Consider the following 23,840-nt stretch of genomic DNA (forward strand, 5'->3'; position numbering starts at 1 on the left):
TACCACTGATGTCTACTGATACCCAAGCTCACAGTCCTCAAAGATCAGTACTACAGTAAAGCTTTTAGGAAAAAGAGACAGAGCCATCGTATCTCTTCCCTTGTGCTTAAACAAAGGATTCCTTAAGACCACAGTCCAATCAATAAAAAAAAATAATTTAAAAAAAGGTATACCAGATAAAGAAAGACATTCTGTGTAACATTCTGATAAGAAAACATATTCTAAGTTACGGTCCTAAGATCACAGTGAAAAGTAACTAATTCTCATATGCACTGAATCAACTCTTTTTTTTGGCGCCTTTTTTTTTTTTTTTTTTTTGAGAAGGACATAGGATAAGTGGGAAAACTACTTATTTCCATGATTTCCTAATAGTGGGAAGAATGACAATAGCATCTATATTGAAACAATTTTTCTATAAACATTTTAGACCTATGGGTAATAAACTTCAGAAAACATTAATAATTAGTTGGATGATGGAAACATATCTGTATTTCCAACAAATATGGAACTAGGATCTCTATAATCCTGCATGATCACAGATGTTTCCAGATAACTCTTCCATTAACATTGGCGATGATGTTGCTACTCTAATTCGTGAACTGATACTCAGCTGCCTGTTTCTTCACAATCCACCCAGAAAAACAAAAGGTTCCCATCTATGAAACTGGGAAAACGCTACAAAAAGCATTAAACAAAACATGTTTGAAGTATAGCTGACACCCAAACCTCTTAGTCCTCTCTTACTTCAAAACTCTAGCTCTCATACCTACTTAGGATGCATGAAGAACATTTCAGATACACAAGTATAGACAATGCAGCTCACGCATGCTGCTTCTTGAAAAGCAATATAAAATTAGCTTGGAGGAAGGAAGAGGTGGCAGCTGAAGACATCTTCTATCCCTACCTTCCTCCCTGAAACTCCTCCTACCTGTTTTCATGAAAATCAGAAAAAGGCAATGTACTTTGCAGAACATACTGTATTGTAATTGTTACTCCTTGACTCGTTTATCCAAGCAAACTCAGCAGTAACACAGTCAAGTAGTAGTATTTACCATGACCTATGGCTTCCTCATTCCCTCATTTCAAAATGAACTCTAACAACCAAACTTATTTTCTCTCCTGGAATTTCAATTACTTACCACTGCTATTGCATTGTGACTACTAAAATAGCTGGAATAACATGAAGAATTACAACAGTCTTGAAAAAGGTCTGAATAAACATCTCAGAGTCATAGCTCTGGGTTTGGGTTGGTTCTCCATGAGCAACCCACATGACATACCCCTAACACACAAGATAAACTGGCTTTATTAAAACTGTCATTCTTTACTCTTTATCTCTCAGTTTTGGGAGCTCTTGGTCAGGCAGATCTTGACACATGGAAGAAAAATGTGTTTAAAATTTAAATAAAATATACACATATGGTAATACGCTCCTATTTTTATCATCAATAAAAGTCTATTTGTCACCACAGGGTAGTTCAGGAATTCCTTCAAATTGACCAGTAACCTCTCAAGCAAATCCTTGAGATACCACAAATCAAATTGACACTTCCTTCCTAATCGCAATGCACATGCACTGTCCATGTCAAACTGATTAACTACTGCACAGCAGCAATGGGATATGGCAAATGGCCAGACACAGAGGGCCACATGCTTCTGAACATTTAAAGGAGCTCTCATGAAAGTATGCTAAGACCATAGATGTAGGCTGAACTCAAAAGGTTTCCAGAAAAGTAGTCTCTGTAACTCTCCTATTTTTCAACCAGTGCAGGTCACTCCAGGTCAGCAACATCATCTTTTTTTTTTCCCCAGTCTGTGCCTGTTTCATTATTCAGTACTGCGCCATTTCTGAACAGATTAAAGATCTTGCAGAAGCAGATTATCAATGCCTTTCTGCTCCTCTTTCAACCATTGCTACTTATAAGACAGCTGACAATCCTGCTGCCAAAACTTCTGCAGAAGTAGCTCAGAACACAGCAGATGACATGGAAAGCTGAATCTTTACCTACTTTTTAAATATGTTGGCATAGCTCAGATTTGCTAGACAGGTATCTTTCTAGTAGAAATCATAAATTCAAAATGACCATAGTTTCAGTTTTTCTTAATAATTTCAAATAAACCCCTGGTTTTATACTTTGGCTTTCAAGCAAAATAATTTCCTTGATTCTGAAACATACACATTTACGTGAACTATCATTTTGAGTAAGTTGCATAAAAAGAAACTGTCAGAAATAACGAAAAACATAATCAAACTCATGTTGCTTGTGATTAGATTGTAAGAATAGGTGACTTACCAGTTATTACAGCTACTGCTACAAAACCCTCTGCTATGCAGATGATGAAAATCAGGAGCTATATCAGAGCGATGTAAGAGTGAACTATGTAAAAGAAAACCCACTACTAATTAGAATCCCTCTGAAATCCACTAACTTGCTGAGGAAGATGCATAAGAAAATAAGGACAGTTATTCACAGTCAGACCAATGGTCAGTCTAGTCTGGTATTCTGCCTTCAACAGGGGCCATAAGCAGATGCTCTGGGATGAAAAAGAAGAGGGCAAGTAAACATTATGGTCTTGTCTAATATTTTTTCAACTATGTTTAGTCCAGGGACTTCCTGAGCTGGACGTGGTTTCTGCATATTCTGTAGAACCTTCCACAGATTTCTTTCTGACAAAGTCATGCAGTCTTCTCTTCAAATTTTTAGCATCCACAGCATGCTTCCACAAGAGTTTTCCATATCCACTGCTGCTGATTGAAGAATCACCTGCCTTTCTTTTAAATACGGTTTCTACTAGATTTACTTGGCACTTAGGTCTTCCATAGTGTCCTGGTTTTGGCCGGGATAGAGTTAACTTTCTTCCTAGTAGCTGGTATAGTGCTATGTTTTGGGTTCAGTATGAGAAGAATGTTGATAACACACTGATGTTTTCAGTTGCTGCTAAGTAGTGTTTAGACTAAGTCAAGGATTTTTCAGCTTCTCATGCCCAGCCAGCAAGAAGGCTGGAGGGGCACAAGAAGTTGGGAGGGGACGCAGCCAGGACAGCTGACCCAAACTGGCCAAAGGGATATTCCATACCATGTGATGTCATGTCCAGTATATAAACTCGGGGCAGTTGGCCTGGGTGCGGATTGCTGCTTAGGAACTAACTGGGCATCAGTCAGCGAGGGGTGAACAACTGCATTGTGCATCACTTGTTTTGTATATTCCAATTCTTTTATTATTATTACTGTCATTTTATTATTATTATCATTATTTTTTTTCTTCCTTTCTGTTCTATTAAACTATTCTTAACTCAACCCACAAAATTTTACTTTTTTTTCTGATTCTCTTCCCCATCTCACTGGGTGTGGGGGGAATGAGCGAGCGGCTGCCTGGTGCCTAGTTACTGGCTGGGGTTAAACCATGACACATAGGAAAAGACAGTTTGAACTTCTGTCTATCATGATTTGTAGACCACTACCAATTATTCCTTAATCAAGTTTTCAAGACTGAAGAATCTCAGTTTACTAATTCTTCACAGGAGAGCATGTTCCACATCTTGAGTTCATGACCCAAGCCTGGTAGCTCTGCACTCCATGGCACTCCCATCAATTACTCATAAATAAAACAATCCTCCATCCTACAGTATGTTTACTGAAATAACATTCCAAACATCACACATTATACACATTTTAAACATAGACATTTTAGGCCAAGGAGTTATGCCTTCTTTCCCACCTCCAGATACTGAGTATCTTACTATTTCCCCAAGCAATATTAGAAAGCTCCTGAAACTTGTTAGGAGCACTACTTATGTCTGATGTCTTTCTTTAAACGTAATAGTAGAAGTTTTGGGTGGAAGATGAGGGAGGAGAATAAAACAAAACTGAAACAGCAGCCAAGAGAGTAAACTGGAGGTTACAAACAAGACAGTGCCTCCAGAAATGCCCAAGTCTTCCTTATGAGATGAAATATACAGCAGTCAAAGAACCACTCTCATTTTAATATACCACACCTTCTTCTTAACCGTTAATGAGACCTTAAAAGAAAAAAAAATAAACCACCACAAAAAAAACCCAACCCCAAACCTGTGAAAAAGAAATCTAAGTGCCATTCTATACACAAAACACAGACCATTCTTTTCAAGCTCTTCCTTTGTGCTTTGTGTAAATTATCCTTCCAACATACTACCTTTTATTTTTATCAAATGTTGCACTTAGATACACTACAGTGTAGTTAGACAAAGAGTATAATTTCTCTAAATTTTATTATGCTTATTATTCTAATTCATCATTCCTTAAAATCATGGTTTTTCCATTGAAATTGTGAAATCTCAAAGTCTTCATTCAGAGCCAAACCAGTCTATATTTCACAATGCTTTGTCTAAAGAGCACACTATTTCGAAGAAATGGAAATTCAATTGTTCTCTATTATTCAAAATAAAAATGTAGTTTTAAGCAGTATCTATCAGTGCTGACTGAGTTTAAGAACGCAAAATTTTAAGTAAAAACTTATTTCCAACAAGGTTTAGGACTGTACTTTTGAAATATGATAATAACTAACAAATGCACAGCACTAACTTCACTGGATAGTATATAAACATTTAGTCCACTTAGCTCTTCACAGAAGCTGTATGCAAGTTAAAGACAGTCCTTAACTTCTCTTAATTCACTTCAAGTTTTGCAAAAAATGTAGGTGACCCCTAAATAGGATAGTCTCCCTGATATTGAATTTGACTTTCCACAACCCCAGTCCAGCATTTTTTCATGCAAGTAACTTTTATACAGGCAAGTTTTACTGGGACGTGCACTGGGCTGCTCCTATCTATAATATGTATTTGCGTGACTAAGGCCAAAATTAGCTGAAACCTTTACATGTAAAGACAATCAGGCAAAACCTTCATGTAAAGACAATCAGGCAAAACAAAGGAGTTCTAACTAAAGTCTCAATCATCCAAAAGCTCCCAAAGGAAGCCAAGATAAAAACAAGCACTTATGTATAAAACATACGTATACTCTTAACTTTAATTCATGCCTTGTGAACTTTTCAATATCGCAATGGGAGAAGAAAAATAGATGGCAATCTGCACAAACATGTGTTTCTAAATCAAGCGAAAGAAACTAGGCTAACTACCAAAAAGTTAAAGCATCCAATTGCCACTCAGTTGGAATCTTGAAAGTACAGACACACTGAAAACATAGAATATCTATGTATTAATACTTTCACTCCTAACCAGGGATAGTGAGAAAAAGGAAAAGGTATGAAAGAAGCAGCCTTTACGTGCCTTTATTACTTTTAGAATGTCTTCCTCAAAAAAAAAAAAAAAAAAAAGTTTTAAAAATAACTATCTCTCAAGCAGTCTTTGTGTACCCATGCTTGTCCCACAGAAAGAAGGATTGACTGACAAACCTTCTTCACATGTACCATTCTCTGTCCAGTTATATAGATTTTTTGTGGCTTTTTCCTTCTGGCTGAACTGTCCAAGGGAAAAACTGCAGTAGGACAGGCTAGAGGTCTCAACGCTGTCAATGTGCTTCTGTGGTAAAAGTCTGATTTTGTGAATAATAGAGGACATGAAATAACAAAGTATTTTGACTTACCACATAATTTTTCTTCAAAGACAACTGTGGTCTTTGCCACCTTTTACAAGATCCTGGTGTCCTGTAGGGCATGTATGTATCATCAGGCACGTCTAACTCCGTGAATGACATGTCTAATTTCTATCTCATTTTCTCTGTTATTCAGGCAATTGCTGTTTCAACTTATGCAAACTTTAGGTCATCAGTTTCTTCAGATATTAAAGACCAAAATTTTTTTTTTTGGGGGGGGGGGGGGGGCGGGACACCTCATCCCTCCCACAAAACAGATTTCACCACTTTTTGTTCATATGCAGCTCTCTTTCATTTCCTCCATATTCCTGGACATCTATGAAAGCGAGACAGTACCCACATGGGTGGTTAATTCATTGTGAAATTTCTTGTTTGCCCCACTGTGACAGAACATATGTTCACCTGAAAAAGTTGGTCTTGCCTGCTCTCCTCTTCCTGACAGCAGCTAACGACAGATGCTCATAGACAAAGTATAAAAGCACGACAAACACAGAGCAATCCCTTCCTTGGCACAGCCCAGCTTTCACAGCCTGGCAACTTTGAGCCAGAAGTGCAGCATGTTTGCAGCCCCACCTCATCCACCCTCTGAAAATCAGAATAACCCTTTTTGGGGCATTTTTGGTATAAAATATTGGCAACATGTTTCAAAATGTCTTGTATGGAAAAAAAAGGGCTTTCTTCTTATCATTTTAAATGTATTGCCTGCTAATTTCATTTTTCAGTTGATACTTTCTGTGTTATGACACAATCACAATGATTTTACCTTCCCCCAATAATTCGTAATATTTGAGACCATTACCAAGCTAATAATTTTCTGTCCAGGCTACAGAATTGTAATCTATTTCATTACTTTTTGTACAGGAGCTGGTTTACTGTTCTGTCATTTGCGTTGCTCTTTTTTACACATTTTCCAAGCTCTATTATACCACTACTAAGTGGGGGTGACCAACACCACTGACAATAAGCAAGGTGCCATTTAGCTCTGACATCTGCTGAAATTCAGATGTTTGAGATCACTGAAGGGTTGCAGAACATCTCTCAAGCACCTCTCTGCTTTTATCTATTCTGTAAACTTTTGTCTGCTATAAATGCTCCACCCTCCTTTTCTAAACCATTTGTCTTTCGAAAGTTATTTGTTCAAAGGAGCCCAAACTTGTAACTCTGTATTCACTCTCACTCTACATCCTATCCTTTAAAGTTATGGGAAAGCCTCTCTCTTACCCTATAACAGCTTCAAGAAACTAAAAGCCTTAGGTGAAGGAACTTGTTGAAAGCTTTGTGAAAAACCCATACAGACCATATCAACTTACATAAAGGCCTGCAGAGTCTCACCATTTTGCAATTTGTGACTCACCCCTCTCATTAACTCTCCCATAATATATCGTATATATCCATATTCCAGTTTTCTTGTAATCTGCTTGATATGGCAGTCCCTGTTTTCTCAGGCCAGTCCTGCAATCCCTCTTTAAAAAAGCATCACATTTGCCACCCTCCTTCCATCTAGTTTTGTAGCTGATTTGTGCCTTAAGGAACACCGCACAACAGGCAAGTTCAATTACTTCATGCTTCAGCTCCTCTAGAATTCAGTAAATGCCTCCATGTCTTGCAGCTTAGTACTAGTCAGTTTATCAGACTTACTGACATGCGAGCCAGGGGGTGAATCTAGGGAACTGTATCCATAAAGATCCCTAGCCCCTTTCCCATTTCCACAATAAACTGCCTCAGCCTTGTCTTCTGCAGATGCTGGCAGCAAGTGTTAGAATACAGCAACACTAGGTGTCCTGCAATAAACAGAGCCGCAGCAATCTCTCTTTGGATCACCTTTCTGGTTTACCCACAAAAAAACATACTACATTTTTTAGCGTGAATTGGAAACAAGAAAATATTTCCCTTTAGCAGTTCCATTAGCATTTACAGATCATGCCAAGATTCACAGCTTCAGGGCCAAAACAACCCGAAAAAAGAGGGATCAGCAAAGCTCCCAGCACCCCGGTAACCGGCGCGCACCCGTGTGCAGCCCCGTCACGTTCACCAGCTACGCTCTCCAGATCGGGGTTACTGGCTAGTCCACAGCCGCTAACAACACGTGAAACCAAACAACTCTTCCTCTTGCTTCGCCCACCAAAGAGGCTGGGTTTTGTTATGTTTGAGGCAACGGTGCAAACAGTGAAAGAACATGCACCAAGTCTTGTACCAATTAAGATTTTAATCACTAATTGCCAGGTAAAGGTCACTAATTATCCTGCACGGGAACAAGTCACAGGGGAGAAGTCACCCTCTACTCCTGCGACCTCACCTGCAGCCGTTCAGCTGCTATACACGCCGCAGGCAAGGCCCCGAGAGCTGGGCTCTGCTCGCAGCAAAAACATCGCACCGCCACAGACCCCGCGAGTCACGCACGCCCGAGCCGCGGGGCCTCGCCCGGCCGGTGGGATGCCTGCGGCGACCCCGAGGCCGGGCCCCGCCGGCCGGGCCCCGCGACGGGGGAGCCGCGCCGCCGGGTCCCCGCCGCCGCTGTCCCCAGGCTCGCCTCCCGCAGCGGCCAGCGAGCTGCCACGCCGCGCTGCCCTCGCCGCCCCTGCTCTCCGGGGCAGGGGTACGCGCGTCGCCCCCGCCGCGCCTCGGCCCCGCCGCGGCTGCCCCGGGCGGCGGAACCGCCGCCCTCCCTGCACGGCCGAGGTCCCCGGGCTCCGCCGGGGCTCCGCCTCCCGCTGCCTGCCAGCCGCGGCCCCCCGCGGAGCGCCCGCGGCCGCCCCCTCACCTCGGTAGCGGCGGGAGGCGGCGTGGCAGGCGGTGAGGAGCAGGACGGCGCCCAGCGCCAGCACCTTGGCGCTCCTCACGCTGAAGTAGTAGTTGATCTCCCGCTTGCCCCCCGTGTAGGCCAGGGCCGCCATCTTGGCTCCTCCATGACAACAGCGTGCGATGGAGCGGGCGGGCGCAGCGGGGCAGCACTGGGTCCCCGCTGGCGGCGAAGGCAGACCCCGCCGCCGCCGGCTGCCGCCGTCCCCACCGGCGCGGCGGAGAGGGGCTCGACACCCCGCGGCCGGGGCGGAGCCGCCGCCGCCGCCGCCCTCCCGGCGCCGCCGCTTCCCCTCGGCCGCCAGCGGGCGGCCCCAGCGGTCGGCTCCCCGCCCCGCGGCGGCCGGCTCGGCGCAGCGGGCCCCCGCGGCGGGCGTGGGGCTGCGGTGGATCCCCCCGGGCTTGGTCCGAGGCCCGCGGCTGAGGGGGCGGAGGCGCGGGGCGGCTGCGAGGCGGGGACCTTGCTGGCCCCCGGCGCCTCGCTCCTCGCCGTGGGGTCGTTGGGACTGGGCGCCAGGAAGGTGTACCTGGGCGAGGTGCTGTGCCTGACGCCGTGCGTGACTGCCGGCACCGGGCAGTGCTGGCTTTTTCCCCAAGCATTGCGATTTTTAAACACTTGTCGCTCGTCAACTGACAGGGAAGTGGTCAGCCCAGGCTGGGAGACGTTCACTCCCTCTCGAGGTGGATAACACTGTACAAGGAAGCTGAACCACGTTCACAGATTTACCTGGGTTTATGGGGGGGGGGAGAAGAAGGTGCGTGTTGCGAGCGAAATGCTGAAATCTCAGCAAAGGGAAGCCCTGTTCTCCACAGGCAGCTACTTGACTCGTACCTGGGGGAAGGTGCAGGGTGGCAAATCTGCCCTCCGAGGCCTGGCCCTCACCGGAGGTGCTGGTGAGAAGCTGCCCGCCTAACCAGCCAGGCCCGGAGCAGCGCAGGCGGTCACAGGGAACACGTTTCCACAAAATAAAGTGACCGTATATAAACAAACATAAAACTCAGGGAAAGTGTTCAGTATGCATTCGCATAAATATGGGAACTAAACGGTGAGCAGTCGTCAGGCCTCGGGTTCGTGATGAAGTACTTACGATGCTTGACAGATATTCTCCCTCAGATCCAGCAGAGCTCTTTTCATGAGGACTGGCCAAAAAAATGAATGGAAAATATTTTTTTTTAACTGAGCGGGTAAATAATAATCATCAGTTATCTGGATATGGAACACTAAAAAAGTCTGGTTTTCATTTCACCATCCTTCCATTTCCCTCTCATCAAAAAAATACTATTCTGGAAGTTCTGGAAATCACTGAATTTCATTATTCATTTAATAGTACGTGAAAAAAAAAAGATTGGGGGAAAAAAAAAAAAAGATGTGAAACATTTGAAACAAAACCAGGAAGTCTACACACTGTAAGCAAAGTTTTATTTTCAAATATTATCTGAAAAACAGAAGAACTTAATGCATTATGCAAACATGATGTAATGTACATACAAAATTTGAGTTCCAAGTATTCTGATATGTACTGTTACTATATATTCAAGGTATATCCCACTTCCATCCAATCAAAGTCTTCACTATCTGCCAACATAATATCTATATTCTGTTAATTCATTCACTTTCCCATCAATGTTTTTAAATAATAAAAACACTTTACTATTTTAAAGTGTTCAGGTTCATTCTCTCAGGGAAAGAGGAAAAAAGGTACCAGGTAAACTCCCAAGTGTACAGATTTGTAGTTACAGCGTTATTTTTTCCTTAAAAAAACCAACAAAACAAACAACCCTCCCCCTCCCCCCCAAACCTGGTCATAGTATGGATTCTTCTGTTCAATAAATAAAAAAATCCCATTCGTGTATTATTTTTTGGTCATGCATCATTCAAAAAGCCAAGAATTTTCAAAGCGTTCTCACTGTGAACAAACTTTATTATTTGTTAAAATATTCCTGCTAGTGCTTAGCTTTCTTTGTCCTCATTTCACATATGTTCAAGTGACAGCTGCATTTTACACTTTAAGAAGAAACTTCAACATTTTTTAACAGCTTCTCTGAAAGTATTCACTAGAATATTTTTTGTAGCCTTTTGCATTGTTGCTCATTAATGATTCTTAACAGTCTTTGAGGACCACAGATACTCTTCTTAATTTGTTTTTGTAACATTTATTCATGAACAAGTAAGACTTTTCATCCAACCAAAACATACTTCAGCCTGTCTCATTCTGCAATAACTGTGTTAAGTTTGCTGACTATGTTGCAAGTCTGCAAGGTGCGTTTGTGACTGTGGGTGTAGCTCCTCAAAACTTACTCTAATTAATGCTGTTACCATAAGCAGCATAGATTCAACTGGAGCTCCCGGAGTGTTGACTCAGCTTCTCAGTTAGGATGGCTGCAATCCTTGAGCAGGGAAATGTAACTTTTTCTCACAAAATTAAAAAATAATTCAGTTCTCTACTGCAAGATAGCCTCTCTGGAGAATTTCAGGGATCTTCAATTAAATCAGCTTCTTCCTACGAAACCACAGCAGAAATTAAAAAGTTATCAAAATAACCATACTTTTGTTTATAGATATCTCAGAAAATTACAACATTCAGAAATAGTAACTGTCCCACAGCCTTTGGAGGGCTCTTTCAGATCTGCTGCTGGAAGTCCCGCGCCATCCCCATTTGCCCTGAAGCACTAACACTGGCCTTCAGCGATGCCTGAACACTCCGTGTGTGGATTACATCTCCATTATTTTAGGACTGTACAAATGCATACTGATACTGTTGCAGGTTGAATATCTTAATCAAGGCAATACACCTGTGTATATTAAATATTTACATGAATGTGAGCAAGGCATCTGCTTTTGCTTCATTGGTCCTTTGGAGACATTGCTTAGGTGTTCAACAAGAGAGATCTCTCTCATTTCAGTCAGAAGCTTTTGGCTGAAGTGCCATGAGTTAGGAAGTGGTTTGCATGCGTGCGGCCTTGCTTCTTACAAGTACCTCCTTTTTTTCACTAGCTAATTGAATTTGGCATCATTACATATACCTAAGTAATTCACACCAAAACCACTATATATAAAAGGCCTGATGTAAAAGGCTGAGTAAGGATTGCTAAGTAGCCTGTGAAACCAACTCCAGACATGAACTATTATTAGCTAGAAGCAGCTTTGTAAATTGTATACCTACTTTATTTTCCTGTCTGCTGGTAAACTTAGTGTGCTGGAAGTAAACCAAAAGTCTGCTGGCTCTTCTGACCAGTCAGACCTCAGCTTTTGGTTTGCAAATGCTAAAGCTTCACGTTGGCTTTCTGCTTGCTCTGCTGGAAGCACCAAAGGCCGTCAGTGGGAGGGGAACACCTAGAGCAGCCACAGAGAGAAGACCCAGTGAGCAGAGAAGTGGTTCCTTTGAGAGGCAGAGGAGATGTGACACTACTGTGTGCATGGGATAATGTCTATGAATATTGAGAGTAAAAAGCCTCAGGAGGGATTTCACATTTCTGTTTTCTACAGATTTAGCCTTGGCTTAACTGAATTCATTATTTTCATAAGAGGCTCTGGTGTTATGTATGGTCACTAATGACAGAAGCTAAAAATGTGTACTGTGGATTTTGGCTGAATTATTTGCCCTATGTGTCAATACAATAAAGCAATCAGGAAAGATGGGGTTCGTCTCACTTAACTCCACCTACTTACAGTGAACCAATCGAGTTTAAACTAATCACTGACCTCACTCTGTAGAACTGGTGCAAGTAAGGTGCTGGTAATTTGCTCATAAATTAGAATAAGCTGGATGACTTACCATCAGGAGTGGCAACTCTCTGTTAAATTTAGACAGTAAGTTTAAATTGGGCAGATGTCATTTACACAGGTATAATTTAGGTGAGAGAATTCTTCCTTTGCTGCTTCCTGACTTTGCTTGGCAGGCTCAGTGTAAATGGAAGAAGAACTTTGCGCCATGGTGTGGTGGTGCATTTCTTCCCTCTCTCTGGGCTGATCTACGAACTTGGGAAGTCTTGCTAGGCCTGAGCCTAAGTGTAATGAGTTGGGTGGTTAAGCGTCCCTTGACCGTACCAGGAACTCTTGCATGGCTAAGACAGGGAGCTGCACTGACCATACCAAGGACCTCTGTTGCCTGGGAGAGGCTGGGGATGGGAGTAGGGATAATTAGTCATTTCCTGACAACCTTGGGACATATCTCAGTCCTCTCCTGACAGCCTTGGAGCATCCCGTATCTGAATCTTAAGTAATTCTCTGACAGCCTTGGAGCATCCCGTATCTGAATCTTAAGTCACTCTCTGACAGCCTTGGAGCCTTCCTTATCTGAATCGTAACTCATGTGAAATGGCACCAGTGCTGCTAGAATCCCAGTAATTTGCTGATGACTAAAGCCAATCATCTCATGAACCTATAAACAGCAGTACTAAGTGAGACCCTTTGAGCTCTCCTGGACCACAGCGGGATGCAACCAGCATCTCCCTCTGAGTGGGATGCCTCTCAGAGATTGCAAACTCTTCGATTTGCAAAGATTGGAGGTCTGACACCAGATGCTAACGGGATCTGGGCTGATACTCTTTGCTCCTGGAGGCTCAACCCTTTGCCCGTTGAGAAAAATGCTGAAGCATTTGATGTGAATAGTTTCACTGAACTTGAGGGGAATTTTTAACAGGTATAGGTCTTTGACTTGCTTGTATGTATATGTCTTAGTGTCTTTGTGCATATGTGTGTACTAACCTGAATATTCTATAGCAAGTATATTACAAATACTGCTTTTCAAATCTATACATAAATTACTGTCATGAACTTTATTCAGCTGTGAATGAATCTCAGGCTGCTATTATACTCATAATCCCTTTAGATAAAAACCGTTGCCTGAGTCTGAGACTAGGAGTTGATCCAGCCGCACCTAGACTCTCACAGGAGTTTAGAAAGCAAGGGGTCTTCTCTGAACCTCATGACTCAACAGGAGGGTCTCCCCTACTTTTTTACAAATTCCATCTCTGTACCAATCATGAAAAATCAATTCTAACCCAATTTTCCTTTGTATGTTTCTGTCTTAAACTTTTGCATCGATGGTTTCTGTATACATAATTCTAGTTGGATTCTACATTAATTTTCCTGTGCACACTTCATCCATGTATTTATTAAGTAATAGAGTGAACCTTGCCATTGAATTCTGTGAAGTTGCGCTTTTATATAAATTCCTATTAAATCATTTTTGCTAATACCGTTGGAGGTGATTCTTTAAGTGGTCCAAACCACTCCATTTCATGATACATGGGTCAAAGCTGGCATGCACGCGTGAGTTTGCTGATAAGCTTAGTTCACAGTAGATCTACTTCTCTTGATTTTTCCTGTTTTCAACATTACAGCCATGTGTAGTTTCTGGAGTTAGATCTGCTGTCCTCAGCCAAAGGCACAAGGCAATCCTAAGGACTGTTAAGCATGTAAGAACAGACGAAGTGACTACTATAGTATAAAGTCAGCTCTTACAGAGAGCTGATATTTAAACATTCTCAGTCAGAGGAATACTATGGCATTCTCATGTGATATTCTCCCTTTAGAATTTTTATATGCTTATAGGAGTGGAATTAATTTTTCACAAGTATATATAGCAAGGAATATAGGCACCAGAGCTGGAAGAAAAATTATGACTTGCCTCTAATCTGTAAGTTCCAGAAGGAAAATGTTCATATGTTCATAAGGAACATACTGCTTGTTATATACTAGCTGGACTATTCCCTACATTACCTTAGAGGTTAAGTGTTGAATAATTAATCAGTAGGATCTGCCATACCCCAAACCATATCAAATCTTAATTTAATTTGTGCAGCATTGTCAGATTTCTCTGGTCATATCATAATTCCAGAAATAAAGCTATCTATCTCCAACAAATTCCTGGGCAGAGTAATATTTTCAGTAGTGCAGCTTTTGCTTCAGCAGCTTTTGTGTACTTGCCAAAAGATGGCATCAGACATTTTAATTGCTGAGTTTTCAGCCTCATAATGGCGATCAATCTTTTCGTAAGCATCAAGTTTCCATGTGTCATGTGCATGCATGGTAGCCATCTATTGCAAATATTTGATTACATTAATGAAGAGGGAGTACAGAGAGTAAGAAGTTTTTTTCTAAGTGGACTTGTTCAGTCAAGCAGTGTACCCTGAGTACTGTCTCAGCCAAATACCAAAACAAATATGCCACCAAACCTGTAAGATCTTGGAAATTCTACTACTGCCTTTACAGATTTCTGATTTTGTAACAGTTATAAAAATGGTTCCTCAATAGGCTGTACTAAAGTCAAGCTGGTATTAAGTGAAGTAGTTTTGAAATCACATGTAAAAGGCTATATTTAGCTTTATCACTAAGAGATGAATAAATCTGCAGCTCTATAACATGAGGCTTAATTGTGTTTTCATTTCAGGTTTCTCTGGATCTGAAATAGAGGTGGATTGGAGGGATGGAGACAGGGAAGGGAAACAGGCAGATTGCAAATGTTTAAGTCATCCATTTCCTTCCATTAAGGACAGTCAAGAGGCTGCACCTTTCTGCATCGTGGGGCCTGGTCATCACTGTGTAGCTATGCAGTCTTGAGTCCCAACTGGGACTCTGCACAGCTCATTAATGCAAACCTATTTTTCTTTCAGCTGCTTAGATTCTTATCCTCAAAGCTTTGTATTCATCAATGTAATGGGTTAAGAATTTTCAATTTCAATTTAGATGAGTTTCTTGCTATGCAGGTACTATTTTTTTCTATTTCCTCCCTCTCTTTTCTTGAATCCTGGTTGAGAGAAATGGCAGTCACTGTTAGTTCCTTGTCAAACCGAGTAATTCTTTTTTCATCAACACTTCATTTTCACATTGTTTCTCTTCCTGTTTCCCCCTTATGCTCCCAGATGTGTCTCTTTAAAATTCAGAATTCTTTATAATAAATAAAATCTTTGGACTTTGGAATCCTACACAGCCACTGCCCAAGCTGTGTCACATTCCTGGAGCATTAGAAGCCTTCTCTTCTGGCTGCCAGCAATAGAGATGCCATCCTGTAATTACTATGTTCTCTTTAAAACAGAGAGAGAGACAACATCATTTCCACTTTTATCAGTGTGGTATCTAGTAAAAAATCATTGACAGTAATCATCATTAACATTCTGTGCAGTACATTAGTAGTCTGTCTGATACTGGTCCATTAAAAAATACTTAGCCTTGAGTTCGAAAAGTCCTATGTCAAAGTCTCAGGCAGCTTATACTTAGTGTGCGGCTAAAACATACCCTGCTTCAACGGTCAACTTTGTCACAAATGTTAGGTAGATGTACTCTGATAAAAAGGCCAGGTACCTGTGTGAGTGAGAGTTGGTTTTCACTTATTTATTACCCTGCTGTGAAGCTGAGAGGCAAGGAAGTTCCAGGAAGAACTTTGCAGAAGATACTAAGTAGGGAATATAGCAAATGAACCAAAATAATGTAATAAAAGATTGCATGAAAGAAATACATAGGCAGAATATATTTATAAATGTAATGGAAGGGAAAACAACTTAGTACTGATTGTTTCTACATTGTAAAATGTTAAAGAACACTAGCTAAAGAAATATTAAAAAAATACTAGTAGGTGGTCCAGCTGTTAAGGATAAGTCTTGCCCAAGATTCAGATGATGAGCTGTAGGAGATTAAAAATTCAGTGCATCTTGAAGTGCAAACATCTGAACGAGCATGGGATTCTGTGAGACACTGGACAGAGATAATGCCTCAAACACCCATTGTGATGGACAGAGGCTGCAGCCTGGCTTTTGCGTTTGAGGGAAGGAATGGAACTTGCTTGCAAGGCACTTCAACGAGCAATGCCTGAGTGCCCATCCCTTCTAGGGTTTAATAGCTAATCACTAATATAAAGCTGCATTACTACAAATCTAACAGGAAAATATAACTGACTTTTCATCCTGTCTCTAGGCCAACTAGATCTAGTCATTAGCCTAATCTTTATACTTTGTGCTACTGAAACAAATCTGGGGGTTTCTTGTGCTCAAATTCCCCACTGCTTTGTTTCTATTTCCCGTGATATTGTTTTGAAATAGCTTAGGCCTAAAGATGTAACTTCTTAAATATAATTTATAAGATATTAGAAGTTCTATTAAAAGCTCTTTAACAGTCTTTTCACATGGCTGCTTGTCTGCTAGCACTGTTTAAGTAGGCTTCACTCTTGGTTCTTCTCTAGGAGGAAACTTTTTTGCTCTGTGCTTGCACAGCACCTACTCTTACAGCTTTGTTTATGACTTTTGTTTATTGATACTGTTCAGTTTTCAAAGCCTGGAGTCTGTAATGGGGTCAGCAATCAATACAGAGCAAAACACAGCAAGGAAAAGAGTAAAGGAAAGCAGGCAAAACCTAGAAAATTATCAAAAGAGCATAATGAAGAGGCTCAGATAATGAGGAAAGTTGGATTTCCTTGCAAAACAATGTTCACAAGCATAAAAGGAGTATAAGGAAGGAGTGACATTTTGAGAGTTGAAGGTGGGTAAAAAATTGGAACCAGAAGGCAAAGCTTTTCTATTACAAAAGAAGGTGAGAAGTGAAGCAGCTATTATTGCCTGCAATAATGCCTGGAACACTGGGATAGGAAAATATCCTAGTTGATAGGAAAACACTGGGATGGGAAACTAAATCCTGTGGTCCTTGAGACTGGACAGAGGCACAGTTCAATGTCACAAAGGACATTTGGCTAAATAGAAAATAAGAATAATGGAAGTATTACTGATGAATGAAGTGACATCTCCTACTGCCTATGAGAAACTGGAAGAATGTTCCACCGGGTTTCAGACCCCAAAGCTAACCAACATGTTTTCACTCATGTATGATTGTCACTATTTTGTGCAGTTTAGTGTTTCAGAACCTCTCCAAAATAGAAAGTAAAACATTAAATATATCTATGTCGACTGGCAAATACTTGACTAGGTTATTAAATGCTGTTGGAGGGAGGATGCACAGCAATTCCTTCGTCTGGCCACCAAGAATACCTCAGCTCCACAAAGCAACTTTTAAGCTGTCCTCATTCAGCAGCATTCCCTTCATGTTCTCAGCTGCTGTTGCATAACCAGCAACATTTCAGGCAATGAAACTGGGTGATTGTGAAAGTGGCACGTATTTCACTGTGGCACCAGCTATGAACAAGCTATGGAATTTATAACTTAAAAGCGAATATAACAATGGGAAGGTGTGACTAGTTTATGGGACAAAAGCTAAAATGGAAAAGTCAAAGCATGAGAAGATTTATTTGTGAATGAAAAATTATAATTGACTGTTATGGATGCCAGTGCAAAAATACACTTTTTTGAAATTATTAAATGTCTTGTCAGCTCTGATTTTTCCAAGCAACTGATAGTTATACACTTGATTCTGTAATATTCTTTTAGGAGCGAAAACCAAGCTGTATTAGAAATGGAAGAAGACAGTTTTTATAAAGATATCTCAGGAAGGTCATTTCTTGCTGACATTGATGTAACTCCGGATCTTTCGAGTTATGCTAATTTCCCAAGTTTCTTTAAATAAGTATGAAATTTGGTGGAACTGGGCATGCTTGAATGAGGTCAGGGAGGAAAATATCCCTATCTGTTGATTCTGATAGTGAGAGTTCATGACTTTGGAGGAGGGTTCTTTTCTCACTGCTAATAGGGAGAATCTGCCACCCAATATAATTTCTCCAATAAGAACAATCATCTTATTTATTTTCCATTGCAATTTCTTACTGGAATTTGCAGGTGCTGTTGAGTAGTTTTTGCATTTAAACGCTGAATTACTTAGATCCTATATGAAATAATCAACTACAATGAAACATTGTATTGTCAATTTTTTTCAGCTTGAAAGATTCTAGAATATAGTAGGATTTAGTGCAGTGTACTTCTGCTACTTGGAATCAATGTTTTTAGGAAGGTAATTTTATTTTAGGAAGGAAAATTATTTTTTATTGCGAAGATCACTGTAACTGCAGAGTCTCTGTGGCGCAATCGGTTAGCGCGTTCGGCTGTTAACCGAAAGGTTGGTGGTTCGAGCCCACCCAGGGACGGGATTGCCCCTTTCCTCTGCCCGTGGTAGAGGGGTTGGAATTAGATGATCTTTAAGATCCCTTCCAACCCAAACCATTCTATGAAACTTTGGAAATCAAATTCTCTGTTAGTCTCAAGGCTCATTAAAACACTAGTTTGCTGAGGTATCAGCAATGGATTAATAGACTAAAGTATTTTCATGGGGCATTATTTAAAGATGAAAATTGCATAGAAATAGTTTAATTTAAGCAGAATATTACAGAGTGTTTCTTAGGGTTCATGTTGTTCTGTCATAGCTGTTTGTCTATATGGTGTTGTGTTGTGTTGCTGTCAGCTCTAATGGGCCTATGTAATTTTATGATGTTGAAATGTAAACATATATATACACAAATATCCACATGGGCTACTGTGCACCTCAGATTAGCAAAGATTTGTCATTTAGGAATTAACAGATAGGTGAGTAGTTGTGCCATTTCCAGAAATTTTGTGTAAAAGCCTGGTGAGTTGGAATCTGCAGGACAGCTGTTGTTTGCTTCTAGCTTTATCTCCTGTGCATGGCACACTTTAATAATTGCTCTGCTGACAGGCATATGGATCTGATTCTTTAGTGTGATTTTTTGGTTATGCTTTAAAAACACTTACACTGAGAGGCTTAACTAACAGAATATGACTTTCTCTAAAGCCTAAGCGCAGAACAAACCCATATGCAGTGAAACCACTGAAGCCAATCTCCTTCAGTAGTGCTCTCTTGTTATCATTTTATGAGTCAGCCGTTCTCTCACAGGGAAAACTGATAGGGTTCTCTCTCCACTGCCCATCTGCCTGTTTTCATGGGACGTGCAAGAATTTAATCTTTTGGAGGTGTCTTTCTTTCTATAGTGCTGGAGCATAAGGATCTAAATACTAGGAAAGAGGCAATCAAAATGCTGGTTTCAAAGCTGAAGGCAAAAACTAGTGTACAATCGACTTGGGAGCAGGAAGCAGGCAATTAGCCAGTAAAGAGGTGAGCCAATAGCCAAGAAAAAATGCTGGCCTTGATCTAGGTGCAAAAGAGCAGCTAATAAAACCAGAAGAGATCTTTGGTCTTGTCTGTTGGCTTTTACAGAGTGCTTCCACTCCACAGGTAAGGCACTAGTCTTAAATACCTTCGGATTTTCAGAAGATGGCTCGATGCCCTCAAGGTGGCAGAAGAGTGCAAAGCAACTTGAAAATGGAAAAGAAATCCCGGTTGTTTTTCAACACACCAGATCCAGATCATATCAGATGATCAGTTTAAAATTGTTATTTTTTAGAAGCTCATGCTATCGTAAATTCCAGAGCTTCAGACAGTAAAAGGCTATGAATTTAACTGAAGTATCTATTAAACTTTGTAACCATGCTAAGAAACAGATGAAGGGGTTGATAGGAATCAATGCAACTATTCTTCACGTTGTGTTTGAACAGTGCACTATCATGTTTGTGGCAAAGAGGTAAGGGAGTTGTTTAGACAAAGCCCACGGAAAACAGCTACTGAGTTGTTGCATATGAAATTTCTACTGTATTTATGTAGAATTAACACAGAGAACAGGTTTATAGACTAAACTTCTGGAGCAGAGGATAAGGAGAAGGTAAGAACATTGATACGGAGCTGGAAAGAGGGTGAGAGAGAAACTCAATTCATCCAAAGGTCAGTCCTTGGCCTGTAATTTTATTAACAGAGTGGTCACACCTGGAATGGATAACCAAGTCTCATTACAAAGAAGTGATCTGTGAGATCCTGATACAGAGAAAACAGTAAAGCCTATGGAGATGGTAATACCATTGTATACAGGGCCAGAGAAACACTGGCTTAAACGTGAGCAAGGTATTAGAAACAGTATGGTTCACTACTGGACATGCTTGTTGAAATGCATATTTAATGGTCAACCTGCGGGGGGGGGGGTGGGGGGATAGGAATGTCATTCCTGAATCTCCGGGCAAGACAAAGAGCTCATACTCCCAAAGTTGCTGAGGGCATCCCAGCTCAGGAGGAGGGTGCTGAGATGTTAGTTCCTCTCACCTGGAGCCAGCCAAGGACATTGCCATTTGTAGGGACAAGTCACCAGCTTGTCTTTCACAGGGAAGGAATTCTTAACCTTAACTCTTAAGATATTCAACAAATTGGAGACTACTAACTAAAACAATAGTTTCAAAAGTTACAGGAACGATATGAAATAAAGTATTTGAAGTCTGTACCCCAGACCCAAATATGGAACTGAAAAAGTTCAAAGGACCTCTTTTATCTATTTGCAAATGAAAGTAGCTGGGAGAGATGACGATGATACACGCTTTAATTCTACTCTTCGTGTACTGTGAGGCAGGTGCACCGCATGGATGTAGTTTGCACTCTTTGCTCCTCTTCAGAAGAATAAGCAGAGGTCCTTTGGATGTCATTGCAGAGTCTGGGGAACCGATCATTTTGGGTATGTGCAGCTTCTATAGGAATTGAAATTTTAGATGGCTGGTAAACCAAACGCGGTGTAGAGATAGGTACAGCAATAATAGCCATGTATGTTATTTTGAACTGAGGAATTAGAGTAAGTCTTACTCCCTGTTAAATGCTGAAAGATAAAAATTAAGGAGAAGGCAAAAAAGACTATCAACCAGAAACAATTGTATACATGAAAAGCATTTTGCCTAAATTAAGGAAGGCTTTGTGTAGGTGACTCTTCTTGACACATATTCTAGGCACTGTGTAGAGAATTTACTGGGAATCAGGAGCAGAGACTAACACCTTGAGATGCTAAATACCTTAACGAAAAGGTAGTGGTAAATCCCTTCAGGCAAAATTGCCCAGAAAAACCTATAATCATTATGGGGGGAGGATTTCATGAAGGCAAAACCCTGTCCTTCAGACCACTAAGTAGAGAAAGTCATTTCAGCAATTAGGCTATCGCATGATTTTTCCCAGGCCAGAGACCCTGGCCATATTTACTGCTTCCCGGAAGAGAACAAAAAGCATTTGGGTATGCCAGGGGGGTAATAGAAGGATCCACTTGAAAAAAATCTCTCAGTGTAGAACTAGAGCTGGCAGGGTGACATAGTTTGCCATACTGGTGTTCAAGGATGGAGGAGGGTGTGGAAAGAAGAAAGGGAAGGATGTTCCTCCAACAGTCATGAACATGGTAGAACCACTTGAACAGGAAACCATAAGCAAATTCTGTTTTTAATGGGAAATTTCTAATTATCACATTATGTAATTATTTAATTATTGCTATTTAAGAGTATAATACCAGTATTAATCAATGTCCTAATCAAATGTAGTTAAATGGTTAATTGATTAATATAATGAATAGTTACAATAATTATAACATCTAGTTATTACTACTACATTATTTAGTTACTCAGGCATCCTACTGTTCCCATCAGTTTTTAGGTAATCTAGATTATTTTTCAGAAGGAGTATAAGCAGACTGAGGAAACGCTGCTCTCCTGGATAGTTTGAATTTTATCAAAATAGTTAAACCTCAAGCCACAGGATGAAAGATCCTTTTCTTGCTTTCTGAAGTGAGAACTACCTTCTGTTTGAAAAAAAAGATGCATGATGATAGAAATATGAGGTCTGTGCCATTGCCTGCCTTTGCGAACAGTAAGTCAGGGCCTGATTCTCCCCTACTCTGACTGTAACATGAAGGAAAGACGTTCTTCACTCCTACTGTGGAGTTAGCGCTTCAGGAACTTGATGCAAAGGTTGTTCATATCAAACACACAATAAATGCTACAGCCGGTGTGTTATGGTAAGAGTCTTGGAATAGTGGCATTTCTGACATAACCCTGTCAGTTGACGTCTACTGTGGCAATTTGTGGAAGAAATTTGTGCCCTCCATCAGTGATGAGAGGGCATCCAAACCCCTTTTCACCTCAAAATGGTTTGCTGCCATTTTCCCCCATTATGAACCTCATGTTACCCCTGTATATATATATATATTTGTGTAAAGCACAATTGTCGATGCCCAAGTCCCCCTGTGAGGTCTGGAGGCTAATTTAGTGGGTTGTGAATGATTGAGTCAAGTATGGGTGCAGTTGTTAATGGCTTCCACTTACACCTCAGGACAAAGCTCTCTTTGCCTTGCAAAAATAACTTCTAACCTTTCCAGAAGTGCAGGCAGACAACAGGAGGACAAAGCTGAAATCTCGCCCTGGATTAAGATAAAATTAAATATTCCAGAGTGATTCCAGTATAAAATGATAGCTGAGAAAGAGAGGTGGTATGAATGCTTTATTTCTCCAATCAATTTTCTTGTCTGAAAACACAGGGTATGCTCAAAGGCTAAGGCTCTGGCCATGGGAGCTGAATAAGCATCTACCGATTTGTCAGGAAGACAGAGGAAGAAAGAGATGCCTGTGAGATGCCATCTCCAGTTTCCTTCCTTTCTGCCACCTGTGTCCTTATAAACCTCATAGCAGTATTGTGCCTCTGGATGAACAGAAGGAACTCGGTTCTGCAGCTCCTCTGTAAACTAAATTCTTTTTGCTCTGACCTGTTCCAGACCACTACCAAATGTACTGCATACCTAAAATGACAGAAGTCTGTTTAACAGCAGTATCTTTGCACAGAGGTGGTTGCAGGAGACTGATAGGTGAGTTACGGGCAGTATGTTAACAAGCATTTGCTTCATTGGGGAACAGCTATTAATCAGATGAATTTTAATCTGCCGTTTCGGATTCATTGAACCTGACAATTAAGAGACTAAATTATTATTGTCTTGAGTTTTTTCTACCGCGGGTGAGACTGCAGTTTGGGGCCAGGAGCTTTCCTGGATGGATGGGTATTCTTCTGATAAGCTAATATATTCTGAGGATGAGTTGTGATGCTGGTATTTTTCAGAAATAGCCCTCGGGATATTCTTGGCTACAGGCAGCTCAGAAGATTTGGATAGCAACCATGACAGTGAATTCAGGAAAAAAACCTAGAAAAATACTCAGGGACCGGTAATTAGTGTCTATGTCAATAGGTGGTGCACTACGCTTGTGGAAATGGTGGAGAAGTGCTCTTGCTGTTTTACCAAGGGTCTTAAGAATTGGCGTTTGGGAAAACTTGTTTCATTTCACGCAAAGAACCAATTTCAGTAGCTTGAAAGCAGTAACAGAAAATAAAATAAATATGTGTTTTTAAGATGGTGTTGACAATAATTATTGGAATGAATTATATATATTTCACATGCTTGTGTTCAAAATGGCAATCAAATGTTGTATTTGTTTGTTTTGATACTTATATTTGGCTTAATGAGAACCATCGTTTCATGAGCAGTTGGAGAGTATACTTAGGCATGGAATCATATTTAGGAAATTTTGCTCATGTAATTCCTGTATTCAACCACCTATTTTCCAGGAAAGGACAAATTTATTCCAGCCTAAGAATATAGACATACAGTCATTTCTGCTGAAGATCTTTGTTTATGCACCACAGGTTGCATTCATTTTGCAT

The 23,840-nt window shown here is 40.9% G+C and overlaps 1 protein-coding gene and 1 non-coding gene across 3 annotated transcripts in view; one reads left to right on the plus strand and one right to left on the minus strand.

Moving 5' to 3' along the window:
* CASD1 (CAS1 domain containing 1) overlaps positions 1-8,719 on the minus strand; it is a 34,756-nt gene extending 26,037 nt beyond the window's left edge. Inside the window, exon 1 of one of the 2 annotated variants that reach the window (XM_030007736.2) lies at positions 8,352-8,719. In XM_030007736.2, the coding sequence (XP_029863596.1) occupies positions 8,352-8,484 (133 nt within the window). In that variant the 5' untranslated portion in view covers positions 8,485-8,719. The remainder of the gene's footprint in view (positions 1-8,351) is intronic. The other variant, XM_030007737.2, reaches the window with a different exon arrangement.
* A 9,621-nt stretch (positions 8,720-18,340) lies between these two features.
* On the plus strand, positions 18,341-18,414 carry TRNAN-GUU. The gene has a single exon. It is a non-coding gene; the product is annotated as a tRNA-Asn (tRNA).
* Positions 18,415-23,840: the final 5,426 nt, after the last annotated feature.

The sequence above is a fragment of the Aquila chrysaetos genome, chromosome 3 (assembly GCF_900496995.4).
Source record: "Aquila chrysaetos chrysaetos chromosome 3, bAquChr1.4, whole genome shotgun sequence".
Classification (NCBI taxonomy): Eukaryota; Metazoa; Chordata; class Aves; order Accipitriformes; family Accipitridae; genus Aquila; species Aquila chrysaetos.